Source organism: Rousettus aegyptiacus, unplaced genomic scaffold, assembly GCF_014176215.1.
Source record: "Rousettus aegyptiacus isolate mRouAeg1 unplaced genomic scaffold, mRouAeg1.p scaffold_m13_p_6, whole genome shotgun sequence".
Taxonomy (NCBI): domain Eukaryota; kingdom Metazoa; phylum Chordata; class Mammalia; order Chiroptera; family Pteropodidae; genus Rousettus; species Rousettus aegyptiacus.
Genome location: NW_023416309.1, coordinates 60,728,829 through 60,750,494, shown reverse-complemented (window position 1 = coordinate 60,750,494; position 21,666 = coordinate 60,728,829). Strand labels below are relative to the sequence as shown.

Genomic DNA, 21,666 nt, shown 5'->3' with positions numbered 1-21,666 from the left:
TTAGTTAGTACTCAAAATGTGATGAAAATAAGCCCCTTATAAATTATTACAAAAAAAATTCAGCCCAATTAAAAAATAGTGAAAAGGCAGGGTTACAAAGCTTCATTGGTAATAGAGAAATGCATACAACAAAACTAGAGTTAAAAACCACAATGTACCTGTTTAAATGAAAATAATTAAAGAGTCTAACCATACCAAATATCTTTTATAATATCCATTTCCAAAATATCCATTTCCAGAATCCTAAATCAAGGTCAAAGGCCTGAAAACTAGGGGACTGTTTCAGTCTCAAAGTCCCAAGGCCCAAGAACCAGGAGCTCCAAAGTCCAAGAACAGGAGGAAATGGATGTCCCAGCTCAAGAAGAAAGAATTCACCCTTCCTTCACCTTTTTGTTCTCTTTATACAATTCCATGACTAAACAACTTTAGAAAACAATCTATTATTATATACTTGAATATATGCATTTCTTTTGATCTAGTTTTATACCTTATATCTTTAAGATACACTTTTATGTTCAACCTGGAACAAGAAACATGGTCTTTTTGTTTGAGAAGTTTTTAACATGTCATTTTGAATATTTTAAAAGCATTGACAAATATTTTATAAAATATAATGAAAGAATACAGAGCAAAGACAAAAAATATAAGCCTCACTTTTTTATTAGCAGATTTAAACATAAAATTATACTTTAGTTTATATTAAAAAGTAGCCTTTTACACTAAGCCAAGATGGAATAATAGGGACTGTCTGAAACAACCAAAATATTAGACAAAATATATGAAACAATGATTTCAAGATTTAGTCATCAGCCAATATAGGATAGAAATTTCTTAGCGCCAGAAAACAAAGGACTTGAGCCCTATGATAGTCCTACCAAGTCAGTGATCCCTGAGAGAACCCTGCATTTTCAACTAAATTGAGGATAAATTGACAGTCCAGGGAGATTAAGGCTACTTTGAGTTCACAGGACGAGAGGACTAGATAGGAGATAATTGGTCAGAAAGAAAATCTGGAGATCTGCATGGGTCCTCCTTGAGTATTCAGCAGAGTATTGATCAGCTTACGTATGTGAGGAAATTAAAGAACTTTTTAAAATAATTAGAGGGAACAGTATATACCATTCACACAGGGCCAGGAAAAGAACTGTTCCCACCAGCCAGAGTGGAAAACTCATAATTCACAGAGAATTGGATAGTATACTCAGAAGAGTCTTGCCTCAGTAGTGAAAAATAATATACTTTAGACTGAAACCTGCTCCATATTTGCCTACCAAATCATAAAAGCAAGACCTAAAAGTATCAGACTGTTTCCAAGTGACTTAATGCATTGTAGAACAAAGGACAAAAATACAGAAATTCAGAAGTACTCAGTATCCAGTAAGGTAAAATTCACAAATGCTTCCGTCTACTGAAAAAGTATAAAATATACAGAGAAGTGGGAAAATCTGGCCTTGTTGAGAAGATTAATGAATAAATCAAAATGGACTCAGAATTGAAATAGATGTTAAATTAGCCAACAAATTCATTAAAAATTATTATAATGGGATTCCATATGTTTTAAAACTTAAATAGAAACATGGAAGATAAAACAACAACCCAAATGGAAATTCAGTATAAAAAATTTGAAATCGAATTTCTAAAAATGACAATTACAATGTTTTAGATGAAAAGTAATTTAGGATAGGAATCAATGGCAGATTAGATAATGCAGAAGAAAAAAGTAGTGGACTTAAACACATATTAAAGGAAGCCATATAAAATGAAGCAGAGATATAAAAGATTTTGGAAAAAACGAAAAGAGCACCTGTGAGCTATAGCAGTGGTCCCCAACTCTTTTGGCACCAGAGACTGGTTCTTCTATGAGAATCTAATGCCAGATCTGAGGTAGAGCTGAGGTGGTGATATTAGCACTGGGGAGTGGTTACAAATACAGATGAAACTTTGCTCACCTGCCACTTAACTCCAGCTGTGTGGCTTAGTTCCTAACAGGTCATGGACCGGTCCATGGCAGGAACTATAAGGATAACTTTATGTAGCCCAACATATATATTTGGAGTCCCTGAACAAAAGAAAACAGGGAACAGAAAACAATATTTAGAGAATTAATGGTTAAAATTTTCCAAGTGTGGTGAGAACTCACCTACCCAAGATGTTTTATAAGTCCCAAGCATATAAAACATGAAGAAAACTACTCCAACACATATACATCAAAATGCTCTAAGCCACTGCTCAAGTGGAAATCATTAAAATAGCCAATGACAAAATATAAAGGTGACAGCATTTCTCCTTAAATGAGGCAAGAGAGAATGTAGTGGAGCATTAACTTTAGAGTTTGGAAAACAAAAAAACTATCAATGTAGAAACAGATACTCAGCAAAAATAGCTATCAGAAACAGTGAAAAAAATCAGTAAGTTTTCAGTTATTTAAAAGATGAAAGAATTCATAAACAGCGCATGTGCAGTTTAAGAAATGTTTTGATAGCTGATGGCAATCTATATTTACCCCAAAAAAGGAAGAACAGGGGATGATGACTACATGGATATGTATATAAAACATTTCTTTATTTCTTTATATTTAAGTTTCTAAAAAAGATACTTACTTTACACAAAAATAATAACAAATGTACTATGAGGTTTGTAACATCTAAGTAAAATATATGACAATTACAGCCTAGAGGCCAGGAGGAGAGAAGTGAAAGTATAATAATGTAAATTTCTTATACTATATGTAAAGTCATGTAGTATCACTTAAACATACACTAATTAAAGGTGTAACATCATATTTGGTAATTATAGAAAATTTAAATGATCTAAAACCCCATTTAAAAGACAGATATTTCCAGGTGAGATTAAAAAAAAGTAAAGTCCAGTTATATGCTGCCTTTAAGAGTAACATGTTAGATTCAGAGACTGAAATATGTTGGATACAAAAAGAATGGAAAAAGATACATCGTGGTAAAATTATTGAAGAGGCTGCAATGCTGTGTCAATATCAGATGAAATAGATTTCAGAGCCAGGAATATTGCTAGTGAAAGACCTTTTCATATTGATAAAGAAAAATTTATGAAGAGGACTTAATATCCTAGACTTTTAAATTGCTAATAACATTTCCAAAAAGTGTTTGAAGGAAACACTGATAGAATTTGAAGGAAAAATAGACCCACAATTATAGTCAGATATTTCAACATCCCTCTCCCAGTAATTAGTAGAAAATGAAAATAAGCAAAGATATAATGGACTTGAGCAACACTAAATAACTAACTCGACCTAATTGACATTTGTAAAAATACCCCTGCCACCTGCCCCAGGGACACAGATCAGTGCCCTGCCACCCAAACCAGGAACATTTACCATGGTAGATCACATTCTTGGACATACAAGCCTCAATAAGTTTAAAAGGATTCAAATCATATGAAGTGTTTTATCAATATACGTGTATGAAATGTGTGTTGGATAAGGAGGAAAGTTTCAAATCAATGGCTCCAACTGCCTCTACCTTAACAATATAGAATAAAAGAGCAAATTAAGCCAATGGTAAGCAGAAGAAATGAAGTAATAGAGAACAAACTGGAAAACAGTATAATAGAAAATTAAAAAAAAAACAGTTAAGAAAATTAGCAAAACCAAAATCTGTCTCTTTGAGAAGATAAAATCGATAAACTTCTAGATGAAACAAATTATTGATATCAAGAATAGGATTGATATCACTAAGATTCTATGGATATTACAAGTAAAACAAAGAAATATTGTGCCTATAATATTATAAATTCAACAATTTATGTGAAATAGACCTTCCAAAAAACAACTACCAAAGCTCACTCCAGAGGATATATATAACCTTTTCACAAAGAAGGCCCCAGGTCAAGATGGCTTTATTAGCGAATTCTGTCAAACATGAAATACCAATTCTGTCAAAATCTTTCAGAAAATTCAAGAGGAGGGAAAACTTCCTATTTTATTTTTTGAGGCCAGCATCACCCTAAGACCAAAACTAGATAAAGATGTTATAAGAAAAGAAAGTAACGGACCAGTGCATCATAAGCATAAATGCAAAAACTATAAACAAAATTTTAGTAATTAAAGACCAGCAATATACAAAAGGGCTAATACATCATGACCAATTGGAGTTAATCCAAGGAGGACTTTTTCAACATTTGAAAAGCAATCAGTTTAATTCCCTGTATCAGAGCCACTGTGTTATCACCAATACTGTGCTCTCAGAAGGAGACCTGTACTTGGTTTAATGCTCTGCTATTGCCATCTTTAAATTTCTAACCATTTGTCTTTGAACTTGTGATTTGTATGTAAACATGTATATGAGCAGACTGTGTACATTGAATGGCAGTATGCTTCCTCAGCTGTTGGTTTGGCTTCTTAGAACAGTCTGGTATCCTGTAGTCCTGAGTGGGTGACCAAGACCCAGTTGCACATTGGTGGCAGAGCAGCAAAACCAATGGTAGTAGTACAGTGGTTGCAACCCAAAGAGAGAACCCAAGTGGAGGCTGACTTTCTTGTTTCTCCCTTTAGTGTGCCCCTTTGGCACCTGCACAAAATATTAACTTTCTGGGTTGAATACTGGTACAGTTACCTCTGGTACTCAATAATGATAGTCAGTAAAGTATTACGAGATAAAAACATACTCAGGGACATAGTGTTAAAACATACTAGGTAGTTAACTAGAATTCTTCACAGTATACACTCTCTGGTCTTGAAAACTGCTGGAACATTACAAAGCAGAATCAACAGGCTTAGGAATGGAAATTAAATTTGATGGGAAAGAATATTATTTTCATACATAATTTTGGATGAACCAGTTATTAACAAGGAAGTCAATTTAGAAATTAATTTTTCCTTGTCTTTGAAGATATATCAGGTCGTCAAATAATGCCATTTTGTTCAGCTTCACTTTGTTATAACAGTGATGAGATGCCATAGAAACTTAACTCATGTTTATATAAATTAGCCAGTGGTAAAAATTGGTCTTGTTACCTATTGTTTCATTTAAAGTCACAGAACCTATGGATGATGATAAGTAAAGATTTTCTGTATAGGAATAGATTGCATAAAAAGGTGTTTTGAGTTATATCCAAATCATTAAGACATTTTTGGTTTCTTGTACAGGTTACAGGAAATGTCAGAGGAAACATTGAAATGCTATTGTATAACAACTTTACATTTAAAATTGAATTCAGATTTTCACAAAACTGTTTATGAAGTTAGTTTTAGAAAAATGTTTCTCAAGAATCTTTATCACTAGATGTATTAAATTTTAAATTTTGAAAAAAAATCAGCCTGTGTTTACAACCTATAACATACTCTTAAGTGCTTCAGAAATAGTTGCAACAGCTGAAGGAACCTTCTCAAAATCAAAATTATTTAACTTGCATTTGCAAAGAATAACTCATATTACTTTCAGTTATATCTATTGAAAATGAAGTCTCTGAAAGTATAAAATTTGATGACTGACTAAATAAATTTACAGAAAAGATTGCCAGAACAATCTTATGAAAAATTAAATTATATGATTAACCAAGAATGGTATTAATAAAGTATTATTAATTATTATATTATATACAATTATTACACCAAAAATGGTTTGCAATTTGTAACTTTATATGGTTACTCATTTATTAGTATTACACATATTAAATTTCATAATAAAATTTTTAAATAAAAAGGATAATTTTCTCTTTATGTTTTTGTTTATGATTTTTAAGTGGCCTACATTTTCATTTTGCACTGGCCTTATCAATTATGTAGTCATCCCTGCACTGTATTTCCAAAAACACAACAAAAACCTATGATTATCTTAGTAGATACAGAAAAGGTATTTGACAAAATCCATCATCCATTACTGATTAAAACTCTTAAATGGAGAGTTGAAGAGACCTTCTTTAATCTGATAAAAGACATCTATAAAAGCTGACTAATGTTCTTAATTGTAACAAAACAAAACAAAACAATAGTTTCTTTCCAACATCAGGAACAAGACAAGGATGTCCACACATACTCAGTAATATAATCTATCTAGTGGAGTCAGAGACTAAAAAGAAAGAAAAGGAGACCAGGGTGGAAAAGAAGTAGAAAATCAATTATGGCATTTACAAAAAAATGACTAGAACTATTGAGTGTACATTAGATAGAAATCAACATACAAAAGTCAACTTTATTTCTACATACAAGCGATCAATTGGAAATTAAAAAATTTAAAAGTAGTGTATGCAATAGCATCAAAAAATATTTTCTGCAGATATGTTTAACAGAAGATGTGACAGGCCTCACTAAAACTATAAACCACTGTAGAGAAAAATTGAAGACCTAAATAATAAAGGAGAGAGATACCCTGTTTATGTATTAGAATGCTCAATACATTAACATGTTTTTCTCTTTAAAAAAATCTGTAGATTTAGAACAATGTCGACCTCATTGCTGGGAGGCTTTTATAGAGTAATTGACTAGTTGATTCTAAACTTTATATGAAATATAAAAGTATCTAGAATAACTAAAACAACTTTGAGAAATAAAAGCTAAGTTGTAGGGGTAACACTGCCAGATTTCAAGACTTACTATAAAGTTACAGTAAACAAGACAGTGTGAGTAGATCGGAATATAGAACCCAGAAATAAATCCATTCATATATGTTATGTCAAAACATCAAATTACATAGTTTAAACATATTTAGTTGATTCATAAACTTATGCCTCACCGAAGTTATTTTGAGGGAGTTACGGAAATTTCCAAATGGTTTCTCTCAGTTTTGTATCCATCACGTACTTGTTGCATGATGTAGACTCGCACACCCCACTTTTGAGTAGCACTGCTTTAGAAACACTTTTCCAGATATTCACCAGGGATATATAGAAAAACTCACCTGTCTCAGTGTTGTTCATAACAGAAAAACTGAATCAACCAGATTTTCAAATCAAATAGAGGAATCAATGAGAAATTACAGTATATTCTGACAGTGGCCTTGTGTGTGTGTGTGTGTGTGTGTGTGTGTGTATACATAAATATCTGTGTGCAACAATGTGGGCAAATTTTGGGCACAGTGGAAAAAGAAAGTAACAGAAATATACTTAACAGTAGTTTAATAAAATTCAGGACATGTGGAAACTTTAGAGTTTTTATTAAACTCAATTTTATGATAGCTATACTTCTAAATTTGGAAGATTTTGCAGTAAAGTATAGGTGAAAAACATTTTCAAAGATATTTCTTGAATGGACTGTGTATGGATGATATAGTATTGGTACAGTTTTCTTAATGTGCTCATGACTTTATTCTTAGGAGATAAATGCTGACGTATTTGGAGTATTGGGTCATGATGTTTACATTTAACTCAAGTAGTTAATGGTTGGGAAGGCTTTATATAGAGAATGAGAAAGCAAGAGTAGCAAAATTTTAACAGTTTATGAATCTAGGTGAAAGTCACAGAGGTGCTTATTTTTCAGTTCAGGCAATCTCGATATTTTCTGTTTTTTATGTGGTTATTCTGTTTACATTTTCTGTCTCTACCAGGGTAAATTTTGATGTTATATATTTATAAGAAATTATTTATTTCACTTTTGAATGTTTTTGTATCAAGCTGTACAAAAAGTCTTTTTCTTAGTTTTTTCATGTTTCATTTCAATGACTGTTTCTTCCTTCCTGTTTATTATTTTGTATACTTGAGATTTCTTTTCCTTGTTTTTATTAATTAGGTTAGCCAGTGATTTGCCTCTGTTATGATATTTTTTAAAGAACTAACATTTTTACCTAACAGTTTCTTCTGTTTTTCTGTTTCTGTTTTATTAACATCTAACCTTTAAGAGAAACGTTTGGAGATAAAAGAAGACTTAATCCATGTATTTGAAGGAACCAACAAGAACCTGGGAAAACTGACTTATAACAGCCCTAAAACATACTTTAATGAAACCACTAGATCTTAAAAATGAAGAAAAATGAATAAAAAGATTTTATTTTTATTATTTTATTTTTATTTTTATTAAATTTATTACTTGCTTTTCCCTATTATTATTTTCTTCTTTGGGCTTTCTCTTTACTTTTACAGTATTATAGTTAACCTTTGAACAGCATGGTTTGAATCACTAGGGTCCACTTAGACAGTTTTTTTTTTCAATAAATAACTGTAAACGTATTTTCTTATGATTTTCTTTTTATTTTTTATTTATTGAGGTGACATTGGTTAATAAAATTATATAGGTTTCAGGTGTACAATTTAATAATAGCTCATCTGTATTTTACATTGTGTGTTCATCCAATGTCAAATCTTCCGTCACCATATATTTGACCTCTTTTACCCTTATGTACTTCTCCACTCCCCCCTTTCCCTCTGGTGAGCACTACACTGTTCTATGTCTGTGAGTTTTTGTTGTTCTTATTTGTTGGTTGATTTCAGTTTTATATTCCACATATAAGTTAAATCATTATTTCACTTAGCGTGATAATCTCATGATCCATCCATATTGTTGCAAATGGTGGTATTTCATCTTTTCTTATGGTTGAGTAATATTCCATTGTGTTTATATACCACATCTTCTTTATCCAATCATCTCTTGAAGGGCACTTCAGTTGTTTCCATGTCTTAAACAGCACGAATAGTGTTGCAGTGAACATTGAGGTGCATATATCTTCATGGATAAATGTTTTCAAATTTCTTGGGTAGGTACCAGGAAGAGGGATTGGTGGGTCATATGGTAATTCTATTGTTAGTTTTTTGAGGAACCTCCATACTGTTTTTTCATAGTAGCTGTATGAGTTGACATTCCCACCAGTAGTATGTGAGGATTCCTTTTTCCTCTCATCCTTTCCAACACTTGTTATTACTTGTCCTCTTGATGATAGCCATTCTAAGCAGGTGTGAGAAGGTATCTTATTGTGGTTTTGATTTGCATTTCTCTAATAGTTAGTGAAATTGAGCATCCTTTCACATGCCTGTTGGTTGTTTGTATGTCTTCTTGGGAGAAGTGTGATCGGGTCCTCTGCTCATTTTTTATTTGGATTGTTTGTTGTTGAGTTGTATGAATTCTGTTAGCCTCATATTGGAGACATCATTTGCAAATATCTTCTTCCATTCAGATGGTTGCCTCTTTATCCTGTTGATGGTTTCTTTTGCTGGGCAGAAGATTTTTAGTTTGATATAGACCCATTCATTTATTTTTGCATTTATTTTCCTTACCTTTAAGGTCAAATTTATAAAATCTCTAAATCCAAGATTCATGAATTTTAGTACCTATGTTTTCTTCTATGCAATTTATTGTTTCAGATTTTACATTCGAGTCCTTAATCAATTTTGAGTTAATTTTGGTGTATGATGATAGATAGCCCTTTAGTTTCATTCTTTTGCATGTGACTTTCCTATTTTCCCAGCACCATTTATTGAAGAGGCTTTTTTTTCTCCATTGTATGTTTCTGACTCTTTTGTTGCAAATTATTTTCTCATATACACGTGGGTTTCCTTCTAGGTTCTCAGTTCTGTTCCATTGGTCTGTGTGTCTTTTTCTGCCAGTACTATGCTGTTTTGATTATTGTTGATTTGCAGTATAATTTGAAGTTAGAGTGATATCTTTGGCTTTTTCTTTTTTCTTAGAATTGCTTTGGCTGTTTGGGGTCTTTTTGCTTCCATACAAATCTGATGATTTTTTGTTCTATTTCTTTAAAAAAAAAATGCCATTAACATTTCTGTTTTTTCTTGCTTCTTTTGAGTTCTGCTTCATGAAGGTTGTTTCATCTGTAGACACTCATAACTATTATTTTTCTATTCAAAGTTGTGGATTTTAGCATTGTAAATTGTTCCTTTTTCCTTCCTGATATCAGATGCTCCTCTGCTTTCTTATTATTTCCCTTTATCTTGAATGATATTGTCCATCCTTTGCTGTTAGCCTCTTTGAATCTGTTTTAATGTCTGTTTACCCTTTGCAGCATAGATTTGTGTTTTATCTAGGATTGAAAATCATTATTGTTTTAATTAGTGAGTTAAGCCTATTAAATTTATTGATCATCCTCTTATTTAGTTTTAATTCTGTCTTAGTGTTATTTAAGAAGCATATCACATTTACTGAATTTTTCTATCTGGTCTTTTGTCTTTGTTCTTTTTGTAGGGAGGCAATTAGGAAATTTTGACATTTTTCTTCTAGTAGTTACTTTCATATTAATATCTTGTATACTGGCCTAGATGCCCTTTTCTTACTTAAGTCTCTCTTTGATTTTTAAACTTTTCATGACATCCTTTAGAGTCTGTTATATATGTGGCTATCTCTGAGCTTTTTTCTCCTGTTTCCTAAAGCTTTTTTAGTTGTAGTGTTTCTGTTTCATTAGAACAGGTAACATTTATATATTACTTTCTATTCTTATATTCATCTTTTTTTTTTTTTTTTTTGGTCATAGCCCTACATCTGCAATTAAGTTTATCTACTTCTTAGTTCTTTTAGTTCTTTTTTTTTTTTGCCAGTGTTTCCTATCAAATCTTAATTGCTTGAAGTTTGTCCTCTGCTAGAAGGTTTCATGATTACAGTATTACCTAAGTTCTTGAATATCTAAATTGGTTTGCCTTTTTCTATTACTTCAGCAGCGAAAAGGTAATGTGGCTGGATATAAAATCCTTGACTCCCATTTTCTTCTCTTTAAAATGGTACTCCACTGAGTCTTGCTTTGTTTTACAGAGTATATTGCCAAACCTATGTGTTTGCTGAGATTTAGCATTTTTGCCTAGAGGGCTTTTTCTTCATTTTTCAGATCCAGTCATTATATTAAGGTATAACTTAGAGACAACTATTCCTGGTCAGGTTACCCAGGTTCATGTTGGTCCTTTTGAATATGTTGATCAGGTATTTTATTTCTGGACAATTTTCTTAGGTTATGGTCTGAATATAAGATTTATTCCATTATTTCCTTTTTTCTGTTTAGAGACTATAATCATATACATATACATAGTTTTATTTTTGAATTTTTGTTTTAATTTGCAGACTACTTTCTTTATACAGAACTTTGTGACTCAATTTTCTTTCTTTAGTCTTCTTTTCTTTCTGCTTTCATGCCCCTTTTAATGCTATTTATTAAAATTTATCTTTGGGTTCTCTGTTGATCTACTTGGGCTGCTGTAACAAAACACTTCAGACTGGGTGGCTTAAACAACAGATTTTTATTTTCTAGTGGTTCTGGAGACTGCAAGTCCATAATGAAGGTGCTAGCTGGGTTGGTTTCTGGTGAGGTTTTTTTCCGCAGCCTGCAGATAGCACCTTCTCTCTGTGTCTTCATATAGCCTTTTATCTGTACTTGTATGGAGAGCAAGCAAGCTCTGGTGTCTCCTCTTCTTCTAATAAGGACACCATTTTCATTAGATTAGTATTCCACACTTAAGACCTCATATAACCTTAATTACCTCCTTAAAAAAAAAAACACCTTGTCTTCAGATACCATCACATTAAGGATTAGAGCTTCAACATATGAATTTGTAGGGGACACAATTTAGTCCATAACAGACTTCTTATAATTTAACTTCTATTTTCTAAAATCATTTTGTTTGTTTTTACAGTTTTATTCATCACTTTGATCCTCCTTTGCCGCCTCCATGTCTGTCTACTACAAGTACCTGCCCTCCCCCCCTTTTTTTTGGTTTTCCTGCTAGATGAACTCAGTTATCAGAAGTGAAATATCATCTCAGTATTTTCCCACTCACAGTGAAACTTTCTCATTCCAGGAGCAATTTTATTTGTAGTTAACCATCTCTGTCTCTTGTTTTACATGTAGTTGCCACAGTCTCCAGCTTTTCTCATAGATGTGGGCTCTATATCAGTTTCTTCTACATTTGAGTATTTCCTTACATAATGGTGATTTGTGGTTAGTAGTATTCTGTATTGCCTAATTATGCTAAAGTCATGGGTTACTGTAGGTAATTTTATTGCTCTCCTTATATTGATTCTTTGAGGTTTTTTACAGAATACATGGGGAGATTCGGATTTAAGCCATTGCTTTTATTCTTCAGACATTGGAAAGCAAATATGTATGTTCTAATAGTCAGTTTCCTTTCCCTTTTTCCACTATGGTTTTTGTTTCTTGTTTTTTTCTTTCTTCACCTGAAACTCAAGAAATAGAAGAAATATGTACTTGCAGTTATTTTACTCCCTGGAGGCTGGAAAAGACATCAAAGTCAACTATACCTAAGGTATTTTTATATAGGTTTCATTCCATAAGAAATGTGTTTATATGGTAACATTAATTTTTCTTATTTCTAGAAGTCTGGAAAACTGATTATGTGAAGGAGAGGAGCCAAGAATACCGGTCTCCACATGTGCGGGAGGTTGTATTCATGAATAATAAAATGCGGAGTGAAGAACAAGGTAATGCAATAGGAAAACCATTTAACTTGGAGACAAATTTTTTTCCTTCCAGAAAAATATTTTGCCAGTGTGACTCATGTAGAATGAGTTTCAACTATATTTCAGAATTGATTATCAATAAGAAAAACTATTTAGGGAAAAAGACTGATAAATGTAATGCCTGTAGAGAATTGCTATTCAATACTATCCATGAGACAACTCATACTAGAGAGAAAAATGAATTTTTTAAAAGTGGGAAAACTTATAGTCATAGTGAAGACCCTCTTCAACATGAGAAGATTCAAACTTTAGAGCAAAATTTTGAATACAACATGGATCAAGAAACCTTCCTTGAAAAGGCAATATTTAATACACACAGGAGAGAGAGAACAGAAGGGAATGATTGTGACTATAATGAATGTGGGAGAACATTCTGTGACAACTCATCCTTCTTGTTCAATCAAAGAACACCCTCCAAGGAAAATCACTATGAATTTCATGTTTGTGGGAAATCCTTATGTGTGAATTCTACTCTTTCGAAGCATTATGGGGCATCTGTGGAGCACCGTGAGTGTAATGAAAATGGGAGTAATTTCAGGAGGAAAATATGCCTCTCACAGCTTCAGAAATCTCATAAAGGAGAGAAACACTTTGAATGTAATGAATGTGGGAAAACTTTCTGGGAGAAATCACACCTCACGCGCCATCAGAGAATACACACAGGAAAGAAATGCTTTCAATGTAATGACTGTGGAAAAATGTTTTGGGAGAAGTTTGATCTCACTAAACATCAGAGATCACACACAGGAGAGAAACCCTATGAATGCAGTGAGTGTGGGAAAGCTTTCAGTCACAAGTCAGCTCTCACATTACACCAGAGGACACATACAGGGGAGAAACCTTATCAATGTAATGCATGTGGGAAAACTTTTTATCAGAAGTCGGACCTCACTAAACATCAGAGAACACACACAGGGCTGAAACCCTATGAATGTTTTGAATGTGGGAAGTCCTTCTGCATGAATTCACACCTGAGAGTACACCAGAGAACTCATACAGGTGAGAAACCCTTTGAATGTCCTGAGTGTGGGAAATCTTTCTGTCAGAAGTCACATCTTACACAACATAAAAGAACTCATATAGGGGATAAACCCTATGAATGTGATGCATGTGGCAAAACTTTCTACTACAAATCTGTACTCACCAGGCATCAGATAATTCATTCAGGGTTGAAACCTTATGAGTGTTACAAATGTGGGAAAACCTTCTGCTTAAAGTCTGATCTCACAGTACATCAGAGAACTCACACAGGGGAGAAACCTTTTGCATGTCCTGCATGTGGTAAATTCTTCAGCCATAAGTCCACTCTCTCTCAACATTATAGAGCACATACAGGGGAGAAGCCCTATGAATGTCAGGAATGTGGGAAAATCTTCTATAATAAATCATACCTAACTAAACATCATAGAACACATACAGGAGAGAAACCCTATGAATGCAGTGAATGTGGTAAAACCTTCTGCCAGAAGTCACAGCTCACCCAGCACCACAGAATTCACATAGGGGTGAAACCATATGGATGTAATGAATGTGGAAAGGCTTTTTGTCATAAGTCAGCTCTAATTGTACATCAGATAACTCATACAGAAGAGAAGCCTTATAAATGTAATGAATGTGGAAAATCTTTCTGTGTGAAGTCAGGACTTATTTTACATCAGAGAAAGCACACAGGGGAGAAACCCTATGAATGTAACGAATGTGGGAAATCTTTCAGTCATAAATCATCCCTCACAGTCCATCACCGGGCTCACACAGGAGATAAATCTTGTCAATGTAATGAATGTGGGAAAATTTTTTATCGTAAATCAGACCTTGCTAAACATCAGCGAGCACACACAGGGGAGAAGCCTTATGAATGTAACACATGTGGAAAAACCTTCTCTCAGAAGTCAAACCTCATTGTACATCAGAGAACACACACTGGAGAAAAATCTTATGAATAAAGTGAATATTAGAAATGTTGAGTCACAATTCAGCACCTAGAGAAAGCTTTTTTGACATCCTGAATGTTCAATAACCATCCACAAACTGGCCTTATTTTACTCCAAAGTAACAATATGGGTCAAACTCATAATCTGCAACAAATATCAGATAGTTTTGTTAAGAACTAATATTCCATTGAATGTCAAGTAACTAATACTGGTGTAAAATTGTACAGAATTTTTGATTTTGTAAAATTTCTTAGCAAAAACAGAAAATAGCTTGTGTCAGATTTTATATTAAAATGAAGTTCAAAAATTTTCTTTAGAAGTAATGTATTATTTAAAGTGTTTTGGTTCTAATGCCATAATCTTTAGGAAACATAACAAATTATAATTTATAGATGTATGTTGTGCAATGTGAAGCTTTAAAACAAAACAAAAAATAATTTGCAAAATGAAAAAATAAGATCACAAGAAGATGCAGTAATAATACATGGAATTCTCATGTTTCCTTCACTAAGCTTCCTCTAATGATTATATCTTACTTAATTGTATATATTCAAGCATAAGAAACTAATGATAGCCTAATACTATTTCAGATACTGATCATATTCAGATTTCAGCAGTTTTTACATACACTCTGGGTGTAGTTCTGTGAAATTTTATCCCTTATAGATTCGAATAATCATTAGCGTAATCAGGTTATGAAATCATAAAGGAATTTGGAATTTGTATTTCATCAGGTTTGCAGAGGAATCAAGATTTCACCACAAGAAGTTCCCTTGTGTTAATGGGCATACCTTTTCTGCAACCCTAATCTTGCTTTCTAAAAGTAGAGATAAGTTGAATAATCAGGGCAGAAGCATTAAATGCATATGTCAAGCATTCCCTAAGATCACAGGATTTATGTCTGTATAAGTGGTACATTACATAAACTGTTTCATATGCATAATGGATCATGAATAGGAAATAATCTTGGTTTAGTAGTAATTTCAGGACTAGTCCCCCATGTGTGTATAGCCTGGAGCAATAGTTTAAAATGAGGACCACGAAGCTAATATCAATCACTTCAAAGTTATAAATGAAAAATAATAAACTCGTATGGGGAGGTCTAGGCCCTAGTCCCATTGCCTCCTTTCTCTTCTCAGCCATGATTCATCCCAAGCCATGGGGTGCCTTGAGTATACATATGTAAATACTCTAGCTTTTAGCCTAAATTTTGTCCAGACTCCCTGTAAGCAGCTGTCCTTCATGATAGTGCCCAGGAAAGAAACCATAGACAATGAGATGATACTCAGGGGTGCAAGCTGGGCTGTAAATTCAGAGTCTGATGTGTCCAGAGAGGTGTATGGGCCCTTAGAGACTTTGACTATATGAGGAAGAGTGAGGCTGGAGCAGGGGCAGAGTAGTGGTAGAGAGGGACTTTTATTGACAGTGTAAAGTTGGCATAGTTAATTACATGGTTTACTTGAATAATTAGATTACACAAGTAATCTAAGATTATGCTGTCTAATGATCTTAGATTACATGGTCTAAGCTTCCATTTTAGGAAACCAGAGCAAATTAAAGCTAAAGTAAGCAAAATGACGATGACGATGACGACGACAACAACCACCACCACCACCACCACCACCACCACCACCACCACCGGTAAGGACAACAACAACCACCACCACCACCACCACCAGTAAGGATTAAAGTGGAAATCAGTGGAATTGAAAACAAAACCAATTGAGAAAATCAATAAAAGCAAAAAGTGGGTCTGTGAAAAAGTCAATAAAATTGATAAACCTCTAGGTAGGTTAACTAATAAAAAGAGAAGACAATTGTTAATATCAGAAACAAAAGAGGTGCTTTAACTACTAATCCCATGGACATAAAAAGGATTGCAAAGGGATATGATGGACCACTCACTTATGCCCACAGATTTTATATCCTAGAGGAAATGGACCAATCCTTTGAAAGACACAATCTGTCAAAAGTAGTAGAAGGACCAATCGGAATAGGTATGTAGCTGATAAAGAAGTTAAGTCAATACTTATTTTTTCAATCAGAAAGTATCGGGCCCAGATGGGTTCACTGGTGAATTCTACCAAATATTTAAGGATGAAATGATACCAATTTGCTACAGTCTGTTCCAGAAAGCAAAAGCATAGGGAGCATATCCTAATTCATTCTTTGAGGCCAGCATTACCATAATCCAGGAAAGACATTACAAAAAGCTACAGACTAATATTTCTTATGAACATAGATGCAGAAGTCACCAACAAAATATTAGCTAATTGAATCCAATAAGGTATAAAAGAATTATACACCATGACCAAATGAGACTTATTCTAGGCATGCAAGACTGGTTCAACATTTGATAATTAATGTAATACTTCACATCAACAGGCTAAAGAAGAAATATCATATGATCATGTTAATAGATAGGGAAAAGCATTTCACAAAATCCTAGCACTCATTCATGATAAAAAACTAGGAATGCAGGGGACTTCCTTGGTGATGAACATAATACAAAAAACCTTCAGGTAATATTATTATGCTTAATGATAAGATACAAATGCTTTCCAAGTAAGATAGGTAGCAAGACAGGGAAGTCTCTCACCACTTCTTTGGAAGTCCTAGCTAATGCAGTAAGGCAAGTAAAAGAAATAACAGGTGCACAGATGTAGAAGGAAGAGATAAAACCGTGTTCACAGATAACATGATTGTGTAGAAAATTTTAAAGAGTCAATGACAAAATCTTGATACTAGTAAGCAGTTGTAGCAAGATTACAGGAAATGATGCTTGGGTGGGTGATAAAAGAAAGAATTGAGCTATGAAACAACAAAAGACGTGGAGGAAGCTTAGATGCATATTGTTAAATGAAAGCAGCCAATGTGAAAAGGCTTTATACTGTATGATTCCAATGATAATGCATCCTGATAAAGATAAAATCATGGAGACAGTAAAAAGATCAGTGGTTGCTGTGACTTATGGAGGGGAGGGCAGGAGGGATGAATAGGTAGATTACAGAGGAGTTTGAGGACAGCGAAGCTATCCTGTAAGATACTCTAGTAGTGGATTCATGCCATTATTTGTTAGGACTCATAGACTAAAACACACAGGTAAACACTAAATTACAAACTTTAGTAATAATTTATTAATATTGGCTCATCAGTTTTAAGAACTGTGCCATGTAATACAAGATAATGGAAACAGAGATGGGAAGTGTATAAAGTAAACAGACAACCCTGTCTACATATGGCAATATGTATGATTCTCTAAGGATACTTTCTTATATAATTACCAAACTTAAAACTCACCTGCTGACTATATTTTTTGGTTATTCAAAGGCATGTCAGAATAACTGAAATTTTTGCCAATGTAACAATTTTAAAAATATGAATGTAATACATCTTTAGACAATTGGAAGAATGCATTAACGAAATTGAAAAAGAAAGGGTGAAGAGAGAGAAGCATGATGGAGGGATGTCCCCAGATATCTCCCCTTGAAATATCAATATGCTGAATATCTAAAACTCAACAAATAACACCCAGCCTTCACACAAGCAAGTCTGAGTGTCATCTGCTCATAAGGGCTTCCAAAGGTTGAACCATGGGAGTATGGGAGTAGATTGGGAGGAACAAAGAAGCTACCACATACAGCTGGAACTCCCTGCAGAGGAGGGGGAGAGGAGAGTTTGCAGCTGGTTCCGAACAGCTCTGCCTGAGGGTCAGCAAGTTCCTCACAGTGGAGCCCAGGGGTCAGGGCAGAAATCAAAGCAGGAACTAAGTGCAGTGGTCAACAGCTGTGTCGTAGCAGCTGCTGTTGTAAAGCAGGAGGCTGAGACATGGAGCCTAGCAGCAACCCCACCCACCAACTCAGAACATGCCTCCCCCTGACTCCAGATCCTCCCATACCTAGCATGGTGGAGCCCCAGGGAAATTTGTGCAACTGGTACTGAAAAACAAACAAAAACCATGGTGGATATCACAAATATGTGCTGGGACTGAGAGTAGCCAATAGTGGTTTGAAACATTATTTGCCTCAGAGATGCAAGAGTCTTGGATTTTGCCTACTGAAAATCAAAGAAAAAACCCTTCTTAAGCTTAAGAGAGATGTCTGTATGATAAATCTTTCAGGGCAGGGGGGGAGGGATGGGAGAGGGGTGAAGCAGAATACACTTCGATTAATGCCCAAGCAGAAAAATAATTCATCAAACACCATGAATAACCAAGGTAACAAGGGAAAAGGCAGCTCAAAATGAAAGAGAAAATTGTCCAGAAAACAAGCTTTAAGACATAGACACATGCAATTTAAGTGGCAGAGAATTCAAGATACCATTCCTGGAAAAACTCAATGAGATGCAGGACAAATCTGATTGACAATTTTGAAGAATTAGAATCAAAATTGACCAATAAATGAGTCTTTTAGCAAGGAGATTGAAACCTTGAAAAAGAACCAAATAGAAATTCTGGAGCTAGAGAACACATTTAAAAAGATGAAGAATGAAATGCCACGCTTGGGAAATAGAACTGACCAGATGGCAGAAAGAGTCAGTGTTATGGAAGACAGAAGTCTAGAAATGACTCAGAAGAGAGAGACCTGAGAATGAAAAACAAAAAAAACAAGAGCTATAGAACTGACACAATCAGGAAAAGCAACATAAGAATAATGGGTATAACAGAAGGAGAAGGGAACAGAGAGCATATTCAGACAAATTGATGAGAATTTCCTAAATCTAAGGAATGACCTGGAGCTTTGAATTCATTTATCTCAACCTAAAAAGGCCTTTTCCAAGGCACGTTATATTAAAATTGTCAAAAATTAATGACCAAGAGTTTTCAAGGCATCCAGGGAAAAAAAGACCTATCAAGGAAAAGAAGACTACTTTTGGACTTCTCAGCACAAACCTTACAAGCAAGAAAGGAGTAGAACAAAATATTAAAACTATTAAATGGAAGGAATTAACCAGCCAAGAATAATGTATCCAGCAAAGGTTTTCTTTAGATCTGAAGGAGAATTGAAGAGCTTTCCATTCATACAGAGCTAGGGAATTCTTCACCACAAGGCCTGCATTACAGCAAATAATGAATGGAGTCAGCCCACTTGAAAGAAAATGGCAATAAAGTACATAACTGAGTAAGGCGACTAGCAGTCACACAGAATCAGAGTAGTACAATTCTTTATCAAGAACAGGTTATTATTTTAAGCTTAAACAATTAGAAGAGAATTGCTATTACAAAATAGTAATAAATATTCAGCTACATAGGTAAAAGGAGAGGAATCGAAGATCTAAATTTGCCAAGGAGAATGGAGATAAAGCACATGCAGAAAATATCCTTTACATATTCTTAATGGTAACCACATGCCAAAGATCCAGAACTGAGATACCTAACATGAAACAAGAAGGATCAGAGGGAAAATCCACAAAGCCCCACAAAATTAAAATAACACAGAAATGCAAGGACAAGTAAACAATGGAAACACTGAGCTAACAGAAAACTAAAGATAAAATAGCTATTGGAAAACCTCATATTTCAATAATCACACTAAATGTAAATGGACTGAACTCACCAATAAAAAGACAGAATTTCAGGTTGGATCATAAAACAAAACCCAATTATATGCTGCCTTCATGAGACATTTCATCTACAAGGATATCGGCTCAAAATGAAAGGGTGGAAAATTACAATCTAAGCAAATGGCATCCAGAGAGAAGCAAGTGTAGCTGTACTTATATTGGATGAAATAGACTTCAAGACAAAAAAATAAAAGTTAAAGAGAGATACTTGCAAACACTTCATAATGATAAAAGGGAACCATTTATCAAGAAAACATAACATTAATATTTATGCTTCCAATGATACAAGCCCTAAAATATATAAAACAATTACTAACAGAACTAAAGGGAGAAACTGACCCAAACACTATCATAGTAGGGTACCTGTATATGCCACTATCAGATATGGATAGATAATCTAAACAGAAAACCAATAAAGAAGTAACATCTTAAATGATACATTAGACCAGTTGGACAGAATTGACATTTATAGAGCCGTTCATCTCTAAACAGCTGCATATACATTCTTCTCTAGTGCACATGAAACATTCTGAAGGGTAGATCACATTATGGGGTACAAAACTAGCCTCAGCAAATACAAGAGCATTAAAATCATACTAATATTCTCCCAGTATAATACTCTGAAGCTGGAGATCAACTGTAAAAAGAAAGTGGGAAAAACCACAAATACATAGAAGTTAAACAACGTGCTACTGAAGATGAACCGGGTCACAGAAGAAATAAAAAGATCAAGAGATACATAGAAACAAGTGAGAATGAAAATGTAATGTATCAAAACTTGGTTTGCTACAAACCAAAAGCTTTAATGAAAGGAAAGTTTATATCATTAGAGGCCTATCGCAGAGATCAAGAATGACCCCAAATAACCTAACCTACTTAAAACACTAGAAAAAGAACAAATGAAGCCTAAATTAGTGCAAGGAAGGACATAATCAAAATAATAACAAAATTAAATAAAATTGAAAACCAAAAGAAATAGAAAAAATAAATGCAACAGAGAGCTGGTTCTTTGAGATTAATGAAATTGACAACCCACTGGCTAGACTCACTAAAGCAAAAAAGAGCAAGGATACAAATAAAATCAGGTTAGAAAAAGGAGAAATTACAACAGGTACTGCAGAAATGCAAAGGATCATAGAATACTAAGAAATATGACACCAATTTTAATAACATAGGAGAAATGGAAAAGTTCTTAGAAATATTCAGTCTTAGAATGAATTATGAAGAATGGGAAAATTTAAATAGACTAATCAGCAGTATGGAAATTGAAACAATCTTCAAAAACCTACCAAAAAGTAGAAGTTCCACACCAGTTAACTTCACCAGTTAATTCTACCAAACATTCGAAGATTTAATACCTATTCTTTTCAAACTCTTTTTAAAAAATCGTAGTGGAGGCAGTACTTCCCAACTCATTTATGAGGCCAACATTACCCTGATACTAAAACCTGGTAAAGATAACACAGAAAAAAACTACAGACCAGTATCTTTCAACACAGATGCAAAAATCTTAAGATACTAGCGAAGCAAAGAAAACATGTTAAAAAGCTTATACACTGAGATGAAGTGAACTTCATCCCAGGAGCACAGGGATGGTTAAACATATGCAAATTGATTAATGTGATATATTACATAAAGAATAATCGTATCAGATGCAGAAAAAGCCTTTGACAAGGTACAACATCCATTTACGACTAAATCACTTAATAAAATAGGTATTGAAGCAGAGTACCTCAACATAATGAAGGCCTTTGGTGACAGACTCTAAGCTAACATTATATTTAATGATAAAAATCA

At 33.8% G+C, this 21,666-nt stretch overlaps 1 protein-coding gene across 1 annotated transcript in view; it reads left to right on the top strand.

The window, feature by feature from the left end:
• The window catches only part of ZNF33B (zinc finger protein 33B), a 46,937-nt gene extending 27,244 nt beyond the window's left edge, over positions 1–19,693 (top strand). Inside the window, exon 5 of the mRNA XM_016131448.2 lies at positions 12,233–19,693. Coding sequence (XP_015986934.2) covers positions 12,233–14,319 — 2,087 coding nt within the window. The 3' untranslated portion in view covers positions 14,320–19,693. The remainder of the gene's footprint in view (positions 1–12,232) is intronic.
• The last annotated feature ends 1,973 nt before the right edge of the window (positions 19,694–21,666 follow it).